The sequence below is a fragment of the Crocodylus siamensis genome, chromosome 8 (genome assembly GCF_052110815.1).
Source record: "Crocodylus siamensis isolate JL-2025a chromosome 8, ASM5211081v1, whole genome shotgun sequence".
NCBI lineage: Eukaryota > Metazoa > Chordata > Crocodylia > Crocodylidae > Crocodylus > Crocodylus siamensis.
The window spans coordinates 50,800,106-50,813,788 of NC_143402.1; the positions used below are offsets into that span (position 1 = coordinate 50,800,106).

Here is a 13,683-nt window from a genome sequence, read left to right on the forward strand (position 1 = left end):
CTGCCCAGACTCTGCCTTCCTTGCCTCTCATGGCCCCACCGCTTAGTCTTTCCTGCCATGACTTGATGATATAGTGGGGCTGGGAGGCTGCCCCTAGATGGTGGGGAGTTTTGGGTGTTAGGCTGAGGCCCCTGGCAGGTCCAGTGTTTCAGGACCTTCGGCCCCCAGTCTCACTTTTCACAGGCTCTGGGATCCTCAGCCCCAGTCTTTGCTGTCCAACATCACAGTCCTTCCTCTTCAACAGTGGGTGAACCTGGGTTGCCTTTGGCATCCTTCTCAGTGACTTCCTTCAGACTTACAGCCACAACCCAGTCCTCTGCCATTTAAACTCAAACTAAAAGATATGAGCTTCAGCTTTCAAACAAAAGGTTCCCTACCCTGGGTTAACACCACACTGTGGCAAAACTATCTATATTTGGCTGCCTGGTGGTACAGGGGCTTCCTGCATCTTCCCTGCAGCCTGGAGTCCTTCTTTTTTGTCTGGTCAGGCTCTGCTTCTCTCTGGAGCTCTGCTTCTGCAAGTCCAGACTGCCTGTCTTGTGTCTGGTCCTAGGCTTATGTCTCACCTGACCCACTACTTCCACCCCCCTGCCACTCTTAGTTCATCCAGGAGGCTGGAGCCAGCCAACTGATCCTTGATCTCTCCTCCCCTTCAGTAATGGGGTAGGGGCCCCATTACATCCACATACATGCACCCACCTGGGAGGATGTCTCATGCCTTGTGTTTTGGTTAGAGATTTTTTTGTCTTATGAGTGTTCCTAGAATATGCATTAGCCCTGCATCTTCCCCAGGCCCTGGGATAAGAGGCAGTGCTACTTCCTTTTTCTCAGTTCCTTTCAACCACCTGGCTAGAGACAAAAGGCTCCTTCAGAGTTCCTGGCAGCCCTAAAACCTCAGAAACAATCCAAAATTCAAACTTTCTCTCTCTCCTGTTCCGTCCCCACCAATCCAATAGCTTTCTCTCAGAAAACACATTGAGTGAACTAGGAATAGTACTAAGATTAACTTTATTGTTTTTCCCTTTTTGAGGGTAGTCTACATGTTTCAGCTTGATGCTGGCTGGTGCCTGCTCCCTTTTTACCCCTATAAATTCAATGAGGCTATATGATGATACCAGCTTAGCTCATCGAAAGATGCATTCTCCCCACTTACTTGCATTAAACCTTTCTGGTTGTGGTATAGGCAGGGGTGGCACTTTCTTCCTTTCAGATGACTGGAATCCCAGAGTTCAAGTAGGTCTGGGAAAAGCCATGTCCCTCTCATGATGGCCTGGCTTCAGATGGCCATGCAAAGGGAGATTAGTTATCCCTTGTGAGCCTGAATGGCCTTTTTGGTACTAATTCACAGTTAGTAATTCTTTTGCCCCTATGATGTGGAATTGAAAGTATGCATAAACACATGCCTGAGCTTAAGTCTCGGAAAAGACAAGGAAGAGAATCCTCTCATATTTTAGTCCCAGGAGCCAAATGGCAAGGGCACCTGGGCAGGAGACTTGGATTCTAGGTACCCCACAGCTGCAAGGGTTTAAACCTGCCTCTCTCAGTTCCCAGCAGAGTGTTGCAGGACTGGATTGGCTGGCTGCATGTGCCACGCATAACATAGGGGGTAGACATGCTGCAGGCAGCACCCCATCAAACCAGCTGTTTGCAGGCTCTGGCATGGCCCAATCCAGACTGGCCCTGGAGCCAGTGCAAAGGGCTGGTCAGGCAGGGTGCCATATGCCTCAGTCTGACTTCCTGCGCTGTGTGTAGGTGCATCGTGTCAGCTCCAGCCCGTGTGCTGTGCACAGCACGTGGCGGTGAGGCCCAGGGTCAGTTCAGAGACTTAGGGCTGCATCATAGGGCTCTGCAGGCCAGACACAGGCTGCATGTTTGACACATTTGCTCTAGCTTGTTTTCTCCCTCTCTTCCATGTTTATCCCCTTCTTGGCTGCCAAGGTCAGCATTTTAAAAGGAGTGCTGGAGAAGGGGTTAGAGAAACCCCATTCTGTGATCTGGTGGTTAGCACTATAAGGCCTGCCCCGCATGCTAAATATGCACCCATCGGCACTGCAGGGCTAATAGAACTGAAAACTGCGTTGGTGCCAGATGGGCTACTCAGGCAGATGGAAAACTGCCATTTTGTTAAGATGTGTAAAGGCAACATCTTCATCATCCTAGCATAATTGTTCCTCACAAAGAATGAAATAACGATTCTTTCCCGTTCTCATCAGAACCGTCTTCAACTTCAGGTCTAGGTCCCATATCTTTGCTCCTGGTAGACAGCACACCCTTCTGTTTTCTGTGTTGTCTCTTGTGACTGGGCCTGCCTTCTCTCCTTAGGAATGATTCTCCAACAACAGATCTAATCTCTTCTGGATATTTTCAGTTTCTGACCTTTTTCCTGTTGTTGCTACTGCTGTATCCCAATTCTTTATTTTGTTTAATTTTGTCACAATTGCTTTTAGCCTGTTAAAACTTTTGCATCTATGGGAAGTTAATGGGCCTGACAAACTCAGTTACTCTGGATAGAAGGAAAGATCTGATGTTCTTACTCTTGAGAGGGACAACTGGTGGCAAAGATAGCCCTGTAGGCTGCCCTGGACATAACTGATGCTGCAGCCAGGTTTGTGGCATCAGCAGTGACTAGGCACCCATCATCATAGTTGCAGGAATTAGGCTTCCTCAAGAAGATCCAGGCTACAGTGGAAACCTCCTGTTTAAGGACATGGAGCTCATCTTCCATAGGACTGATGATTTCTCTCCCAAACTGAAAGATTCAAGGGTCACTCTCCAATCCTTGGGAGTATTCTTGCTCATAGGTGTGAAGGTACAAATACCAGCTTTTCATGGACCAAAAGAGAGGCCTGCTAATGCATGGAAGAGGGGAGATCCTCCATGTGGACTGCCAGCCTGTCTCTTCCATAGCTTGAATACTGGATGGCTCTTGCAGACAGAGTAAGAATGTTCTGTTCAAATCAGAGGTTCTTACCTATAGCAGAAAGGACTCCACAAGCTTAAGTACTTGGCATAATGGACCAGGTTTTTGGCAAAGAATATCAACCTGACCAGGTCTACTGTAGCATTATCTGTTGCATTTGAAGTATAACAGCCTTTCCATTACCCACGCTAAGATACAGCTGGCAGCACTCTCAGCTTTCTACCAGTCAAAAAGTAGCTCACATTCTCTCATTTAACAGCCCTCATATTACTCAAGGGCCTGTTTAAGGTCTTTCCTCAGGTAAACGTTCTGATCCGATTGTAAGGAGCTGCTTTCTAAACCTCTCTGTGAAAACAGCTTTCCTGGTAGCAATTGTATTGGCAAGATGTCAGTGAGACTTGACTACTCATGACAGATCCTTTCTACACTATCTTCTGCTCAGATAAAGTAACTCTTCATTTGGGGCAGCAGATTAACTTGCTGGTATTCTTCCTTACAGGAAGAATTCAGAGTAGATTTGCACTTCAGGCCTCCTCTATATCTTACAAGTATTGCACAATTAGCTGGTTAATTGCACTTTAATTGAAGCCAGCTACACATGCAGAGTGTCAGGCCTTAAAAAGGTCCAGACAGCTATTAAGTTAGTACACAATTTCACGATCTAACTTTACAGCTGGTTGGTATCCAGCTTTAATTTACACATATAGCAGGGTCATCCCTTCAAGTGAGAGCCCTGTTAGATGACTGGGCTACCAGCCACAGGGCTGCCATAACAAAGGGTATTGGATCCTCTGGCCCTGCCTGTCCTTCAAGTGCACAGGACCCCCTTGCCCTGGCTCTGCCTCCCTTGGACCTTGGGGCCCCCAGCCTTAGCTGGTTTGCACCTGTACCAGGCTTCACTTCCCCTCTCAGACTGCCTCTAGGCTTTAGCCTGCCTCTCAGGCCTGAGTCTATGGTGTCTTGAACCAAAGCCCCTCTAGCAAGGCTCAGAAAGCTAGCATGCCTTTGGCACCCTGCTGTGTGTTAGCCCACAGTACACTCCTCTCTGGTGCCCTGCCGTAGTCTCTGCATGCTTCCCTTTCAGCTACGCCCAAACCCTCGGTTGAAACTAATCACAGTGGAAGCCTTCAGGCTAACGCAAACTAAATCCCCTCTGGGTCCAAACATAAACAATAGTTATCTGCCTGCATAACAAGGCTTCATCTTACCCCAGGTAATACTCCCCGAAGGTAGCAGCATTCTGTTTGCCTTTGTTAAGACAGCCCTAGCCAGGAGCCCTCTAGCATCCCCCCTGCCCCAGAGCTCTCCCGGGCCAGTGACTGTAGGCTCCAGCCCTGTGTTTATAGACATGCTAAGCTCTGCCCCCTTCTGCTCAGCAGCGATCACTAGCGTGTTCATTCTGGACATGAAGCCTTGCCTGCCTGCCCTTGTGGCTGCTTAGCTGCTGTTTGCAGCTCTTAGCCCCCAAGCATCCTGGCTAGCTGTCCTGCTTGCCTGTTAGTGCTGGCTTTTGGCTACAACTTGGCTAGCAGGTAGCTAGTTCCTTAGCTGCTAACTTTCCTTGAGCCAGCTCACTCTGCTGCAGGTTCCTCTCATTTTACAGGAGCCTTCTGGCTTCTTGTTACAGGTGCACCAAGGCCAATTGGGGTTGGGAGTCTCACAACCAAGGGGACTCAGTCCCAGCTATGGACTCTGGGTCCTGGCAGCACCCCACCATTACCCCCTCAGCATGGAAACACAAGGCAAGGCAGGGCTAGAGCACACTCTGCAGGTACTGGGAAGGCACTGACCAGTGCACAGGATAAGATGCACTCAGCAGGGAGAATGTGCATGTAGAAATACATCTGAGAAGGCTTGTTACTGATGAATAACTTCATTTTGCTGGTGTCCACACACCGTTTGGAGACTGTTTTTTTTCTTGGAGGTGGTTCAGCACATGGCTGTTCTGTAGTCTGGCCAGTCCTCCTGCTTTCAGACTGTTTTACCCCAGCTGTTTCTGATGCCGCCCGGTACATTCTTGGGGTATGTTTCTCCAGGTGGAGGGGAGCTGCTGAGCATTTCCCAAAATTCACTCTTAGCAGTAGTGTAGCAATGGATGGGTAAGGAGCAGGAGTCCCTGGCACTGCCTAAAGGGAAAAGCGCACTGAAATGGAGCTAAGGCGGTGCCTCCACCCTCCTGTTCCCCTTCTCTCCTCTGCCCCTTCCCTGCAGCTGCAGCAGTGGGGCAGCAGGCATGCTGTGCAAGAGCATCAGCCAGTGGCTTCCTGCTGTTGGGACAGAGGCCACAACATTTTTTGCCACTGAAAACCTGTGTTCAGATATCCAGTTAAGGTACCTCTTGCCATCTCTTGTCTGTTTGGGTTTTTTTTAGGCACCTCTGTTCCTGTACAAAGCACTGGCCAGTTCACCTGTGACTATCAGATATGGTTAGGACACTTACTTGGCACACAGTGCATTGCAAAAAAAGCACTCAGCCATATTTGCTGTGAACAGATCAGGTCCAATTGCTATAAACTGATCAAAAGCCACTGCTGCTGGTGAGCCATGGTGCAACAGGCCCATTCATTCTTTCCTATGCATCAGCTCCACATCTTTTTCTTGCTTCAGAATAACCTAGAAACTACCTATTTTCTCCTTGCCTCTACTGCCAAAAAATGGATCAACAAAAAAGGTGCATTTGAGCTAGTGCAGCCCAACACTTAGGAGTGAAATACGTTGCTAATCCCCCAGTATTTGCTTTGGTCTTGAGTTTGACCTAAACGATTGTCTTGGAGTTCGAGTTTCTGACTGCCCCCGATTCCAGGCTGCGGTGGGTGCCGGGGCTGCCGCCCTGTGCAGCTGCATTAATGGTAGCAGCCCCGGGCTGGATTCCTGCCCGTGAAAAACGGGATCTCCTTCTCCCGCAGGGCCAGGCTGGGCAACCGGCCGGCGCCCAGCGGCAGGGGCAGGACCCGCGCCACGTGCGGAGCAGGGAGCGCCGCCCGGGCCGGCGGCCTTGGCCCACAGCGGCTTCGGCTGCCCGGGGCCCCCAGCAGCTTCGGTCTTCGCAGCACCCAGTCCGCTGGGGACGGAGAGCAGCCGAGGAGCGCGCAGCCGGCGGCGCCGCGAGCAGGGGCAGCTCGGCCCGGCGGCAATCGCCGCCCGCGGGCTGGACGGGGCGAGCGAAGGGAGCTCCGCGCGGCCCCGGCTGCAGGGGCGCTTCCGGCAGGCGGCGGCGGCCCCACGCCCTGCGCTGCCGCTCTTCCCCCGGCTGCTGCCTGCGGCCCAGGCCCCGGCCCCGGCGCCAGGGGCACTGCCTCCACCGCGCAGCGCAGCTCCGGGGGCAGCGGGTCGCTGAGCCATGCCGGCCCCGGCCCCCCTCGGGGCGGGGCGGGGCGAGCCGCGGGAGCCCCGCCCCGCCCGGACGCGGAGCCGCAGCGCCCGCGATGCTGGACGCGGGGAGCAGCTTTGACGATGCCTCTTGCCTCTCTTCGCAGAGCCCGGGCTCGCCCTCGCCCTCGCCGCCGCGGAGACAGACCAGGGACGGACCCGTGACGGTGAGTGCGCGCCGCCGGGCCAAGGGGCGGGGCGGGGCAGCGACCGGGACCGGCTCCACGGGCTGAGCCCGCTCCGGCGGGACGCGCAAAATCCGGGTTGTGACCATGGGAAAGCGGGGGAGGGTAGCCCCGCGCACGCGCACGCCTCGCTAATTCGGAGAAGGCAGCGTGGGTCCATCGGCGGCTCTGTAGACTTGGAGGGGATGACGTCACCCACAAAGTATGTGCGCGATTCTTTCCTAGCCCAGGTAAGAGGGACGCAGGTGCCGGCCCGGGCCTCGGACCGGCTCCAGGCCAGCGGGCCAGCTGCCTCTGCTTCTGAATGATCAGCCCTCCCCTTCCCTCGAGTAATAGAAAAGCTGGTGGAAGCAAGGGAGGGGAATCAGTGCCGTGTGGCACCCTGATGCATCTGCTTATTTGCTACTGTGTTTTGTAACTTAGGCACCAGTGCTGTAGCAGGAGTATGATGGTTGGGTTTTGAAGGCATCACTGGGAGACTTCACAGCTCCAAGAAGCTGAAAGTTGTAATTGTGGGGCAACCAATTCATGAACAGGGCCACATGCACTGATGATGTCCGGCCACTCAACAAACAGGCCACATCACAACAAGCACTACTAGGCAGTTACTTGGGTAGTGTCATGAGAAGCCCTGAAACTCGGTGAACAGCATAAACTAGAGGTGCACTGATACATCAGTCCCATATTGTATCAGTATTGATATACAGAAAATAGACTGTATCTGCAGTCAGCTCTTTCTGGCTGATGTGACCAGTAATGTCACCAATAACTGCCCTGTGCGCACAGCTGCAGCACAGCACTCAAGCAGCCAGGAGCACAGCCTGGTAGCTTGGAGAACAGCCTGGTCCTGCTGGTAAGCCTGCTGTGAGGGAAGGGGGGTGGGAGGGCAGATCGAGGCCCCCACGGTGGGGAAGGGAATGGGGTTGGGGTTGGGGCAGGGGCAGGAGCTACACAGCTGGGGCACGGGACAGAGCCGTGAATGACTCGTCAGGGGGGTGTGGGGAGGGAGGGTGGTTCCTACCTTTATGGGCACCCTAGCAGGGTATGGGGGGGCATGTGCCCCTGATCTGCATGGGGCAAGGGTGGACTGCTGCTGCAGGCTGGAGCCAATGGTGGTGCCGGGCTTTTCCTGATAGGGGGCTGGGCCAGGGCTTGGCAGCAGTGCTTGGAGGGGGGGTTAGGAGGGCTATGGCACATTTTGGGGTGGTTGCAACACCCCCATAGGCCCCCTGCCAGTGCTGCCACCCCCTCCCCCCCACTCTGAGCGCAGCCTGGCCCAGTCCCCTGTTGGGAAGATCCCGGTGCAGCCCCGGCCCCTGCCTGCAGCGGCAGCTTACCCTCAGCCCCATGCACAGATCTGGGGGTACAAGCCTCCCTTGGCCTCCTGGGGTGCATGCAGTGACAGGAGCCATCCCTTCCCTCCACACACCCTGTGGATGAGCCATTCGAAGCTCTGTCCTGCGCTCTGCCCTGGCTGGGCAGTGCCTGCCCCAGCCCCGCTCCCTCCCTCACCACGGGGGCCTTGATTTGCCCCCCACACCCCTTCCCTCCCCCCTTCCCTCACAACAGACTTGCCAGCCAGACATCGCTCTCCAAGCTGCCTGGCTGCATATCGGTAATCGGATCGGTATCGGCTGATATGGCTTATTAAAAATCGGCCATCGAGATCAGCCCAAAAAATCTCTATCAGTGCACCCCTAGTATAAACTGAACTCTCCTTTCATTCTTAGAGGCTCTTCTTTTAAGGTAGGGTCAGGGAACGTTGATGAAGAGGCTTGTTTTAAAATCTGTGTTGAACTTGTTTTCTGAATGAGCAGAGAGCTTCACTCACCATCTTTATCTGTGCCTTGCTAAGTTAACATTACTTGTTGCATGATGAACCCCTCCAAAGACCAGCCCACCTGATCTTCATTCTCTACACTTTTTTGGACTCTTTCCTTTATTTCCAAGTTTACTGATTTTTGTCAGACAGAGTTAAGGCTTGCTATAATTGGGAGCAGGTTCAACTGCTCTGAGTTTTGGCAGCTTTACAGATGATCATTTGTTAATCTGAGTGTTGCATGCTGTCTCAAACATGGCCCAATCCAACAGGCATTTGCTGTTGAGTCCATAGGGTTGGGGGATCAAGCTCCAGTTTGGAGCAGCTGCATGCCTGCAGCCTCTCTTCCCTAGCTCTCCCCCCACCCCTCCATGCAGGTCTGGTTAGGAGGGGGAGAAGGGAGGGGAGGGAGCTCCTTCTGGGTTCTCTCCCAAAGCAAACTCACCTCCCCTTCCACTCGGGGGGCGGGGGGGTCTGCATGGCACATCAGCCCAGTCCTGCTCCTTGCAGGGACTAACAGAAGTTACCAAAGGCATTTCTCTTTGGAGCGCTTTCATCTGAACCCTCATGTAATGAGGTTTCAGATTGTAGCACAATCGTGTACTTCTGTCAGGGTACAGCTGTAGAATGCTTCAGGGGAACACTTGCATGACAGAACATTATTTCTGTCAGCTCCCTTATTTTCAGTGAAGAACAACTGAGCTATTCCCATTGTGCTAGTGAGACTTCTCTTTCCAGCTGAAAGAGAGTAAGAGAAGGACAGTGATATGTTGTAAAATATTGAGTTGGATCAAGGTTTCCAGTGGAAGTGTAGGAAATGGTGTTAGGGCCAGTTTCACTTAATATTTATATTGATGAATGTTGAGCAGTTTTCAGCATCTTATTATAGTGGAAGGTGTTAATATATGACACTTTTTTGTTACGACTTCTGGAATGTATTATACAATTCTGGGCACCTCAGTATGAGGAAGATATTTAAAAACCAGAGGGGAGTAAGAAAATTTACTGTGACGAAAATTTACTTAAGAGGAAATATTTTAAAAAGCTAAGTGAGCTAAGCTATGATTAAGAGAAGGGAGGGAACATGATCACAGCCTACAAATATTTCAAGGGAGGGGTTGAAGGATAAAAATGATATTGTATTGTGCATTGTATAGCGTGTAACTAGGGATAATAGGATGATATTGCAGCCTTGAATACAAAAGGGAGAACAGACTGTTGATCTGAGCATGCTGAGAAGGACAAGTTTAGTCCCACAGGTGAAAATAGGATCTAAATTTCACTTATGCACATGGGTTTCAAATGGTGAAGTAACTCTCAGAAGCCTAATAGTTAAATTGGATATGGGCCTGAATGGTTGCACCCGAAATGATAAATTAATAGCAAAATAGAGTATATTCACAATTATACAAATGACCCCTGGTACACATAAGCATAAACACTTCTGTTGTCTTAAATGGGGTACTAACTATAACCAAAGGATTTAGAGCAGTGAATCAACCTTTTTGGGCTCAAGGAACCCCTTTATAACTTCTGTGAATTGACTGGCACCCTATTTCAAAAAATAATTTATATATCACAGTGCCTCCTTACAGAGAAACCAGGCAGTGGGTGTAGGGAATTGTCCAGGCAGGGACAACCCTGAACCTTTGTTTATCTGCTTATCTCCAGAGATCTGACATATCTCTTCACACCTCTTGGCACCTTTCAAAGGATCTGGCTGGTACCCCAGGGTGCCCCAGTATCCAGGTTGAAAATCAGGGATTTAGAATGAGAATTTCAGAAGTGTTTACAGTAGTTAAGAGCACTGAAGCTGTTCTAAAACGCCCACCTTCAGGGTGTGGACAGGAATAATGCACTTTAAACCCCAAGAGTGTAGTCATACATGCCACTGTAGACCAGTTTAAACTTCCTGAAATGTTTCATAAGCACACCAGGAAAAACAAATATTATTGTGAGTCTGTCCTCCTTGAACTGGTTCAGTATCACGTGAGAACGCAGTGCATTCCATGCCTGGTGTCTAGTTAGTCCTCCAGGCATCCCTAGCTGCCCCTTCCCCTGCCCCCAAAACTTATGCAAGGTGATGGGGCTGCTCTGCAGTGCACCCAGGACTCTACTGCCCCAAGACTCTACTGCCTACAGAGATCACAGAGGTGGGGAAGCAGAAATGCCCGCCTCAGTTTCACTTGTCCCTGGGCAGAGGTCCCAGGCTTGTTTAAGGTGAGTGGAGTAGCCAGGCTCTTGGAGTGTTTGTAGCCCCCTGCTTGTGGCAGGTGGTTAGTTGTTCCTATAACAGTAAACACCTGCAAAGTGGTGGGTGGGAAATGGAGCCATTGCACAAAGGGCATTTAATAGAACAGGATAGCCATCATTTCTATGCTTAATGTGCAATGAATTAGCCCATTAACTGTTAATTCTTCCTAGTCCTCTGGGCTGCCAGCCCTGTCCAGCAGGTTCCATCTTGTGCACATACATGTTTGTATACAGTTGCTGGCAATGCAAGATACTTGAGTGGCTGGAAAAGTTAGGGAGTTCTTGTAGGGCAGGGCAAGGCAAGGGAGGAAGGGGGCAGAGTGCACAGCCCCTGGGAACCACAAGCAGGGGTTCACACAGCCCTCCAGCACCAGGCAGCCCTTCCGCTTCAACCCTCTCTGTCAGTTTGGGTCTCCCCCCAATTCCCAGAGGAATCGTGCAGAAACGTAGGCACAAACCTCTGGAAAGCATGATTGTCTGGCTACCCCCGGTGGTGTTTTGGCAACAAGGCAATCCCTAAACGGTGAGGGTTCTACGTGTGGACACTTCTGTCCAGGGACAATTGTGAAGTGGTTCCCATCAGTGGCATTCTTGGAGTGGTTCAAGTGCCGTGTCTGTCTGTACCCTTAGACAACGTTATATCTTTCTCTGCCTGAGCCATCTGGCAACATCAAAAAAGCATATTATAGCTTTCATAATATTGAATAAATACCATTGTGTAAAGTACAGCTTAAGGTGCTAAGATTTAAAGTTTAGTGTGTTGTGGGCATAACTGTGTATGGATATTAATTAACCCTTCATGTAATTACCTGTATCGAACATTTCTGACAGGATCTATTCTGATATTGGGAGTTGACAACTGCATTTCTCCTTTGCCCTCCAGTATATAATATTACTTTGATGCTGATAGAAAACAGTACAGCAGCATATTTCTCTGATTTGTTGCCAGGGAAACTTTGGAAATCTTCCTGAAGGTAAAATCATTCATTGCCAATAATAGGAGATGTGTTATCATATCTGGCCTTATAGAACTGAGGAACCCTCTCACTTTCTTCCAAATAAGAGTTATTATGATGCTTAGACTTCTGCGAGTCAGACAGCAATACCATGACCTAAAGCCATACTTCCTGTCTTACACCAGTGGTTTTCAACCTGTGGTCCATGGGCCCCTGGAGGTTCACAAACTATGTGTGAGGGGCCTGCAAAAGATGTTTATGATCAATCAGAAAAAAGTGAATCCCCACACTTATAATCCGAAGGGGTCTGCACCTCCAGAAATTTCTGGCCATGGCATGTGTCAGTACAGCAATCTGGTCTTTAATCTCTTCAGGCTAACTACTATATATGCATGTAGACTACTATAACAACAGTAGTAATAAAACAGTTTTGAAGGAAAGAATAATTAGGGACACAGAGTTAAATAACAAATGAAGTAAAATACAGTGTTGATTTGCCAAAAGTAGGTCATGCCAGACTAATCTGTTCTGGTTTTGATAACTTATTTTTTACACTAAGGGAATGGATCACTTTGGACTTTTGAAAAAACATTTGATTCAGTGCCATGTGATAAATGATTACTTAAGCAAGGGAGGATGGAAATTATGACAAGAATTGTGAGGTAGGCAAAAAGGGAAATAGATGACAACGGGTGATGTTGAAAGGGAAGAAACAAAGCAATTTTTTTTAGCTTTTATGGTAACCCTGGGCAAGCTTGACCCACAGATTTTGTTGACTTTAAAAATGCGGTGGGTTGGATGGAGCTGCTCCGTTACTATCATCCTGAAAGCAGGTACCCAAAGTTTTTCCAAAGAGCCCTCTCTTTTGGGGTGCATATGTCTCAGTGTTTTTTATTCTTGTTCACTTCTAAGCCTCTTGTAGGTTAAGATCAAATGATGTATTTTAGGTTGATAAAAGGTTGGTAAATGGCCCATATTAGAAAAGGGTGTGGGAAATAAGGGAGCAGCAGGAGTAAGTGGGTCCCTTTTGCTTTCTTTCCCCCTCCCCCCTCCCACTGCCCCCTTGAATACAAGGGACACTGAGGAGGACAATACAGAATCAGGATTGTCGAGAGAGGCCTTTGGTTAATTCCGGTGAAGAAGCTGAGGAGAAACTGAGGCCAGGAAGGGACAGGATGGGCCCTGATAGAAGAAATTGTTATGGAGTCTCCAGGGGTATGACAAGAATGATGGAGGTTTGAGGTGGGTTCTGAAGAGCCTTGGGGTACGGCTGCTTTGACACAGTCATGTTGAACTGGGGACTTTGTGTTAGCACCTGCGCCAAAAAAACCCAAAACAAAACAAACCTAAGTTGGGACCTGAGGTGGAAGAGGGGCCAGGAGCAGGGATATGAAGGTTGGCAGTGTGGATATGCACCTGTGGTACAAGACCTTTCCTAAGGTAAGGGTGAAGACTGAATCCAAGTGGTGAGGAGCACATGTTTGCATCAAAAGAGGCACAAAGGGCAGCAAGCCAGAGGAAATGGAAAGAGAAATAATTGGTCGGCCGAATAGGATGGTGAGCAGGTTGGCCTTAAACGGAGTTAAGTTTTTGCTGAAAGACTTAATTGCAGTAATACAGATACTGGGATCAAGGGGAATTGACTTCTCCTTTAGATAAAAATGAACTGATGAATGCAAGTTGAAAAGAATATACAAAAGGAGGCAGAAGAATGTCAGGGACTTGAAGCCATCCTTTTTCAATAACTGGAGATAGTCGACATCCTCTTTCAAAATCATTTGGTACCTTATGATTTGACTGAGGAATGATGAAGTACTTGGACAACCGTGTTAGGCAGTGAAGTGAAAATGTTTAGCAGTTTTACCCTCTGGACAGGGAAACATACTTTTTGGTTTGCTTAGCACACCATAATGAGAATGAAAAATTGGTGCATCTGTCTAGCAGCTTTAACATTGGAGAATATAGAAATTACATGTTTTATATGACTTAGTCTTGGATATGTCATAAATGCAGGGCCATGGATCATTTTCACTCTCATGACCACAGCAGCAACACTGTACGATGGGGCATCAAATACATCTGGCAGCTAGGTGCACAAAAAGAAGAAATGTCTTAGGGAGGAACATTTAGGCCCCTACTACATATACACTTAATACATAATTGACCAGTTAATCCCATCTT

The 13,683-nt window shown here is 49.5% G+C and overlaps 1 protein-coding gene across 6 annotated transcripts in view; it reads left to right on the forward strand.

Annotated features, from left to right (window-relative positions):
- The window catches only part of GAS7 (growth arrest specific 7), a 278,186-nt gene that overhangs the window by 170,663 nt on the left and 93,840 nt on the right, over positions 1 to 13,683 (forward strand). For 5 of the 6 annotated variants that reach the window (XM_090059485.1, XM_090059486.1, XM_090059487.1 and 2 more), the window contains one exon: positions 6,397 to 6,456. In XM_090059485.1, the coding sequence (XP_089915611.1) occupies positions 6,397 to 6,456 (60 nt within the window). Of the gene's footprint in view, positions 1 to 4,828; positions 6,457 to 13,683 lie in introns of those variants that run through there. The other variant, XM_090059484.1, reaches the window with a different exon arrangement.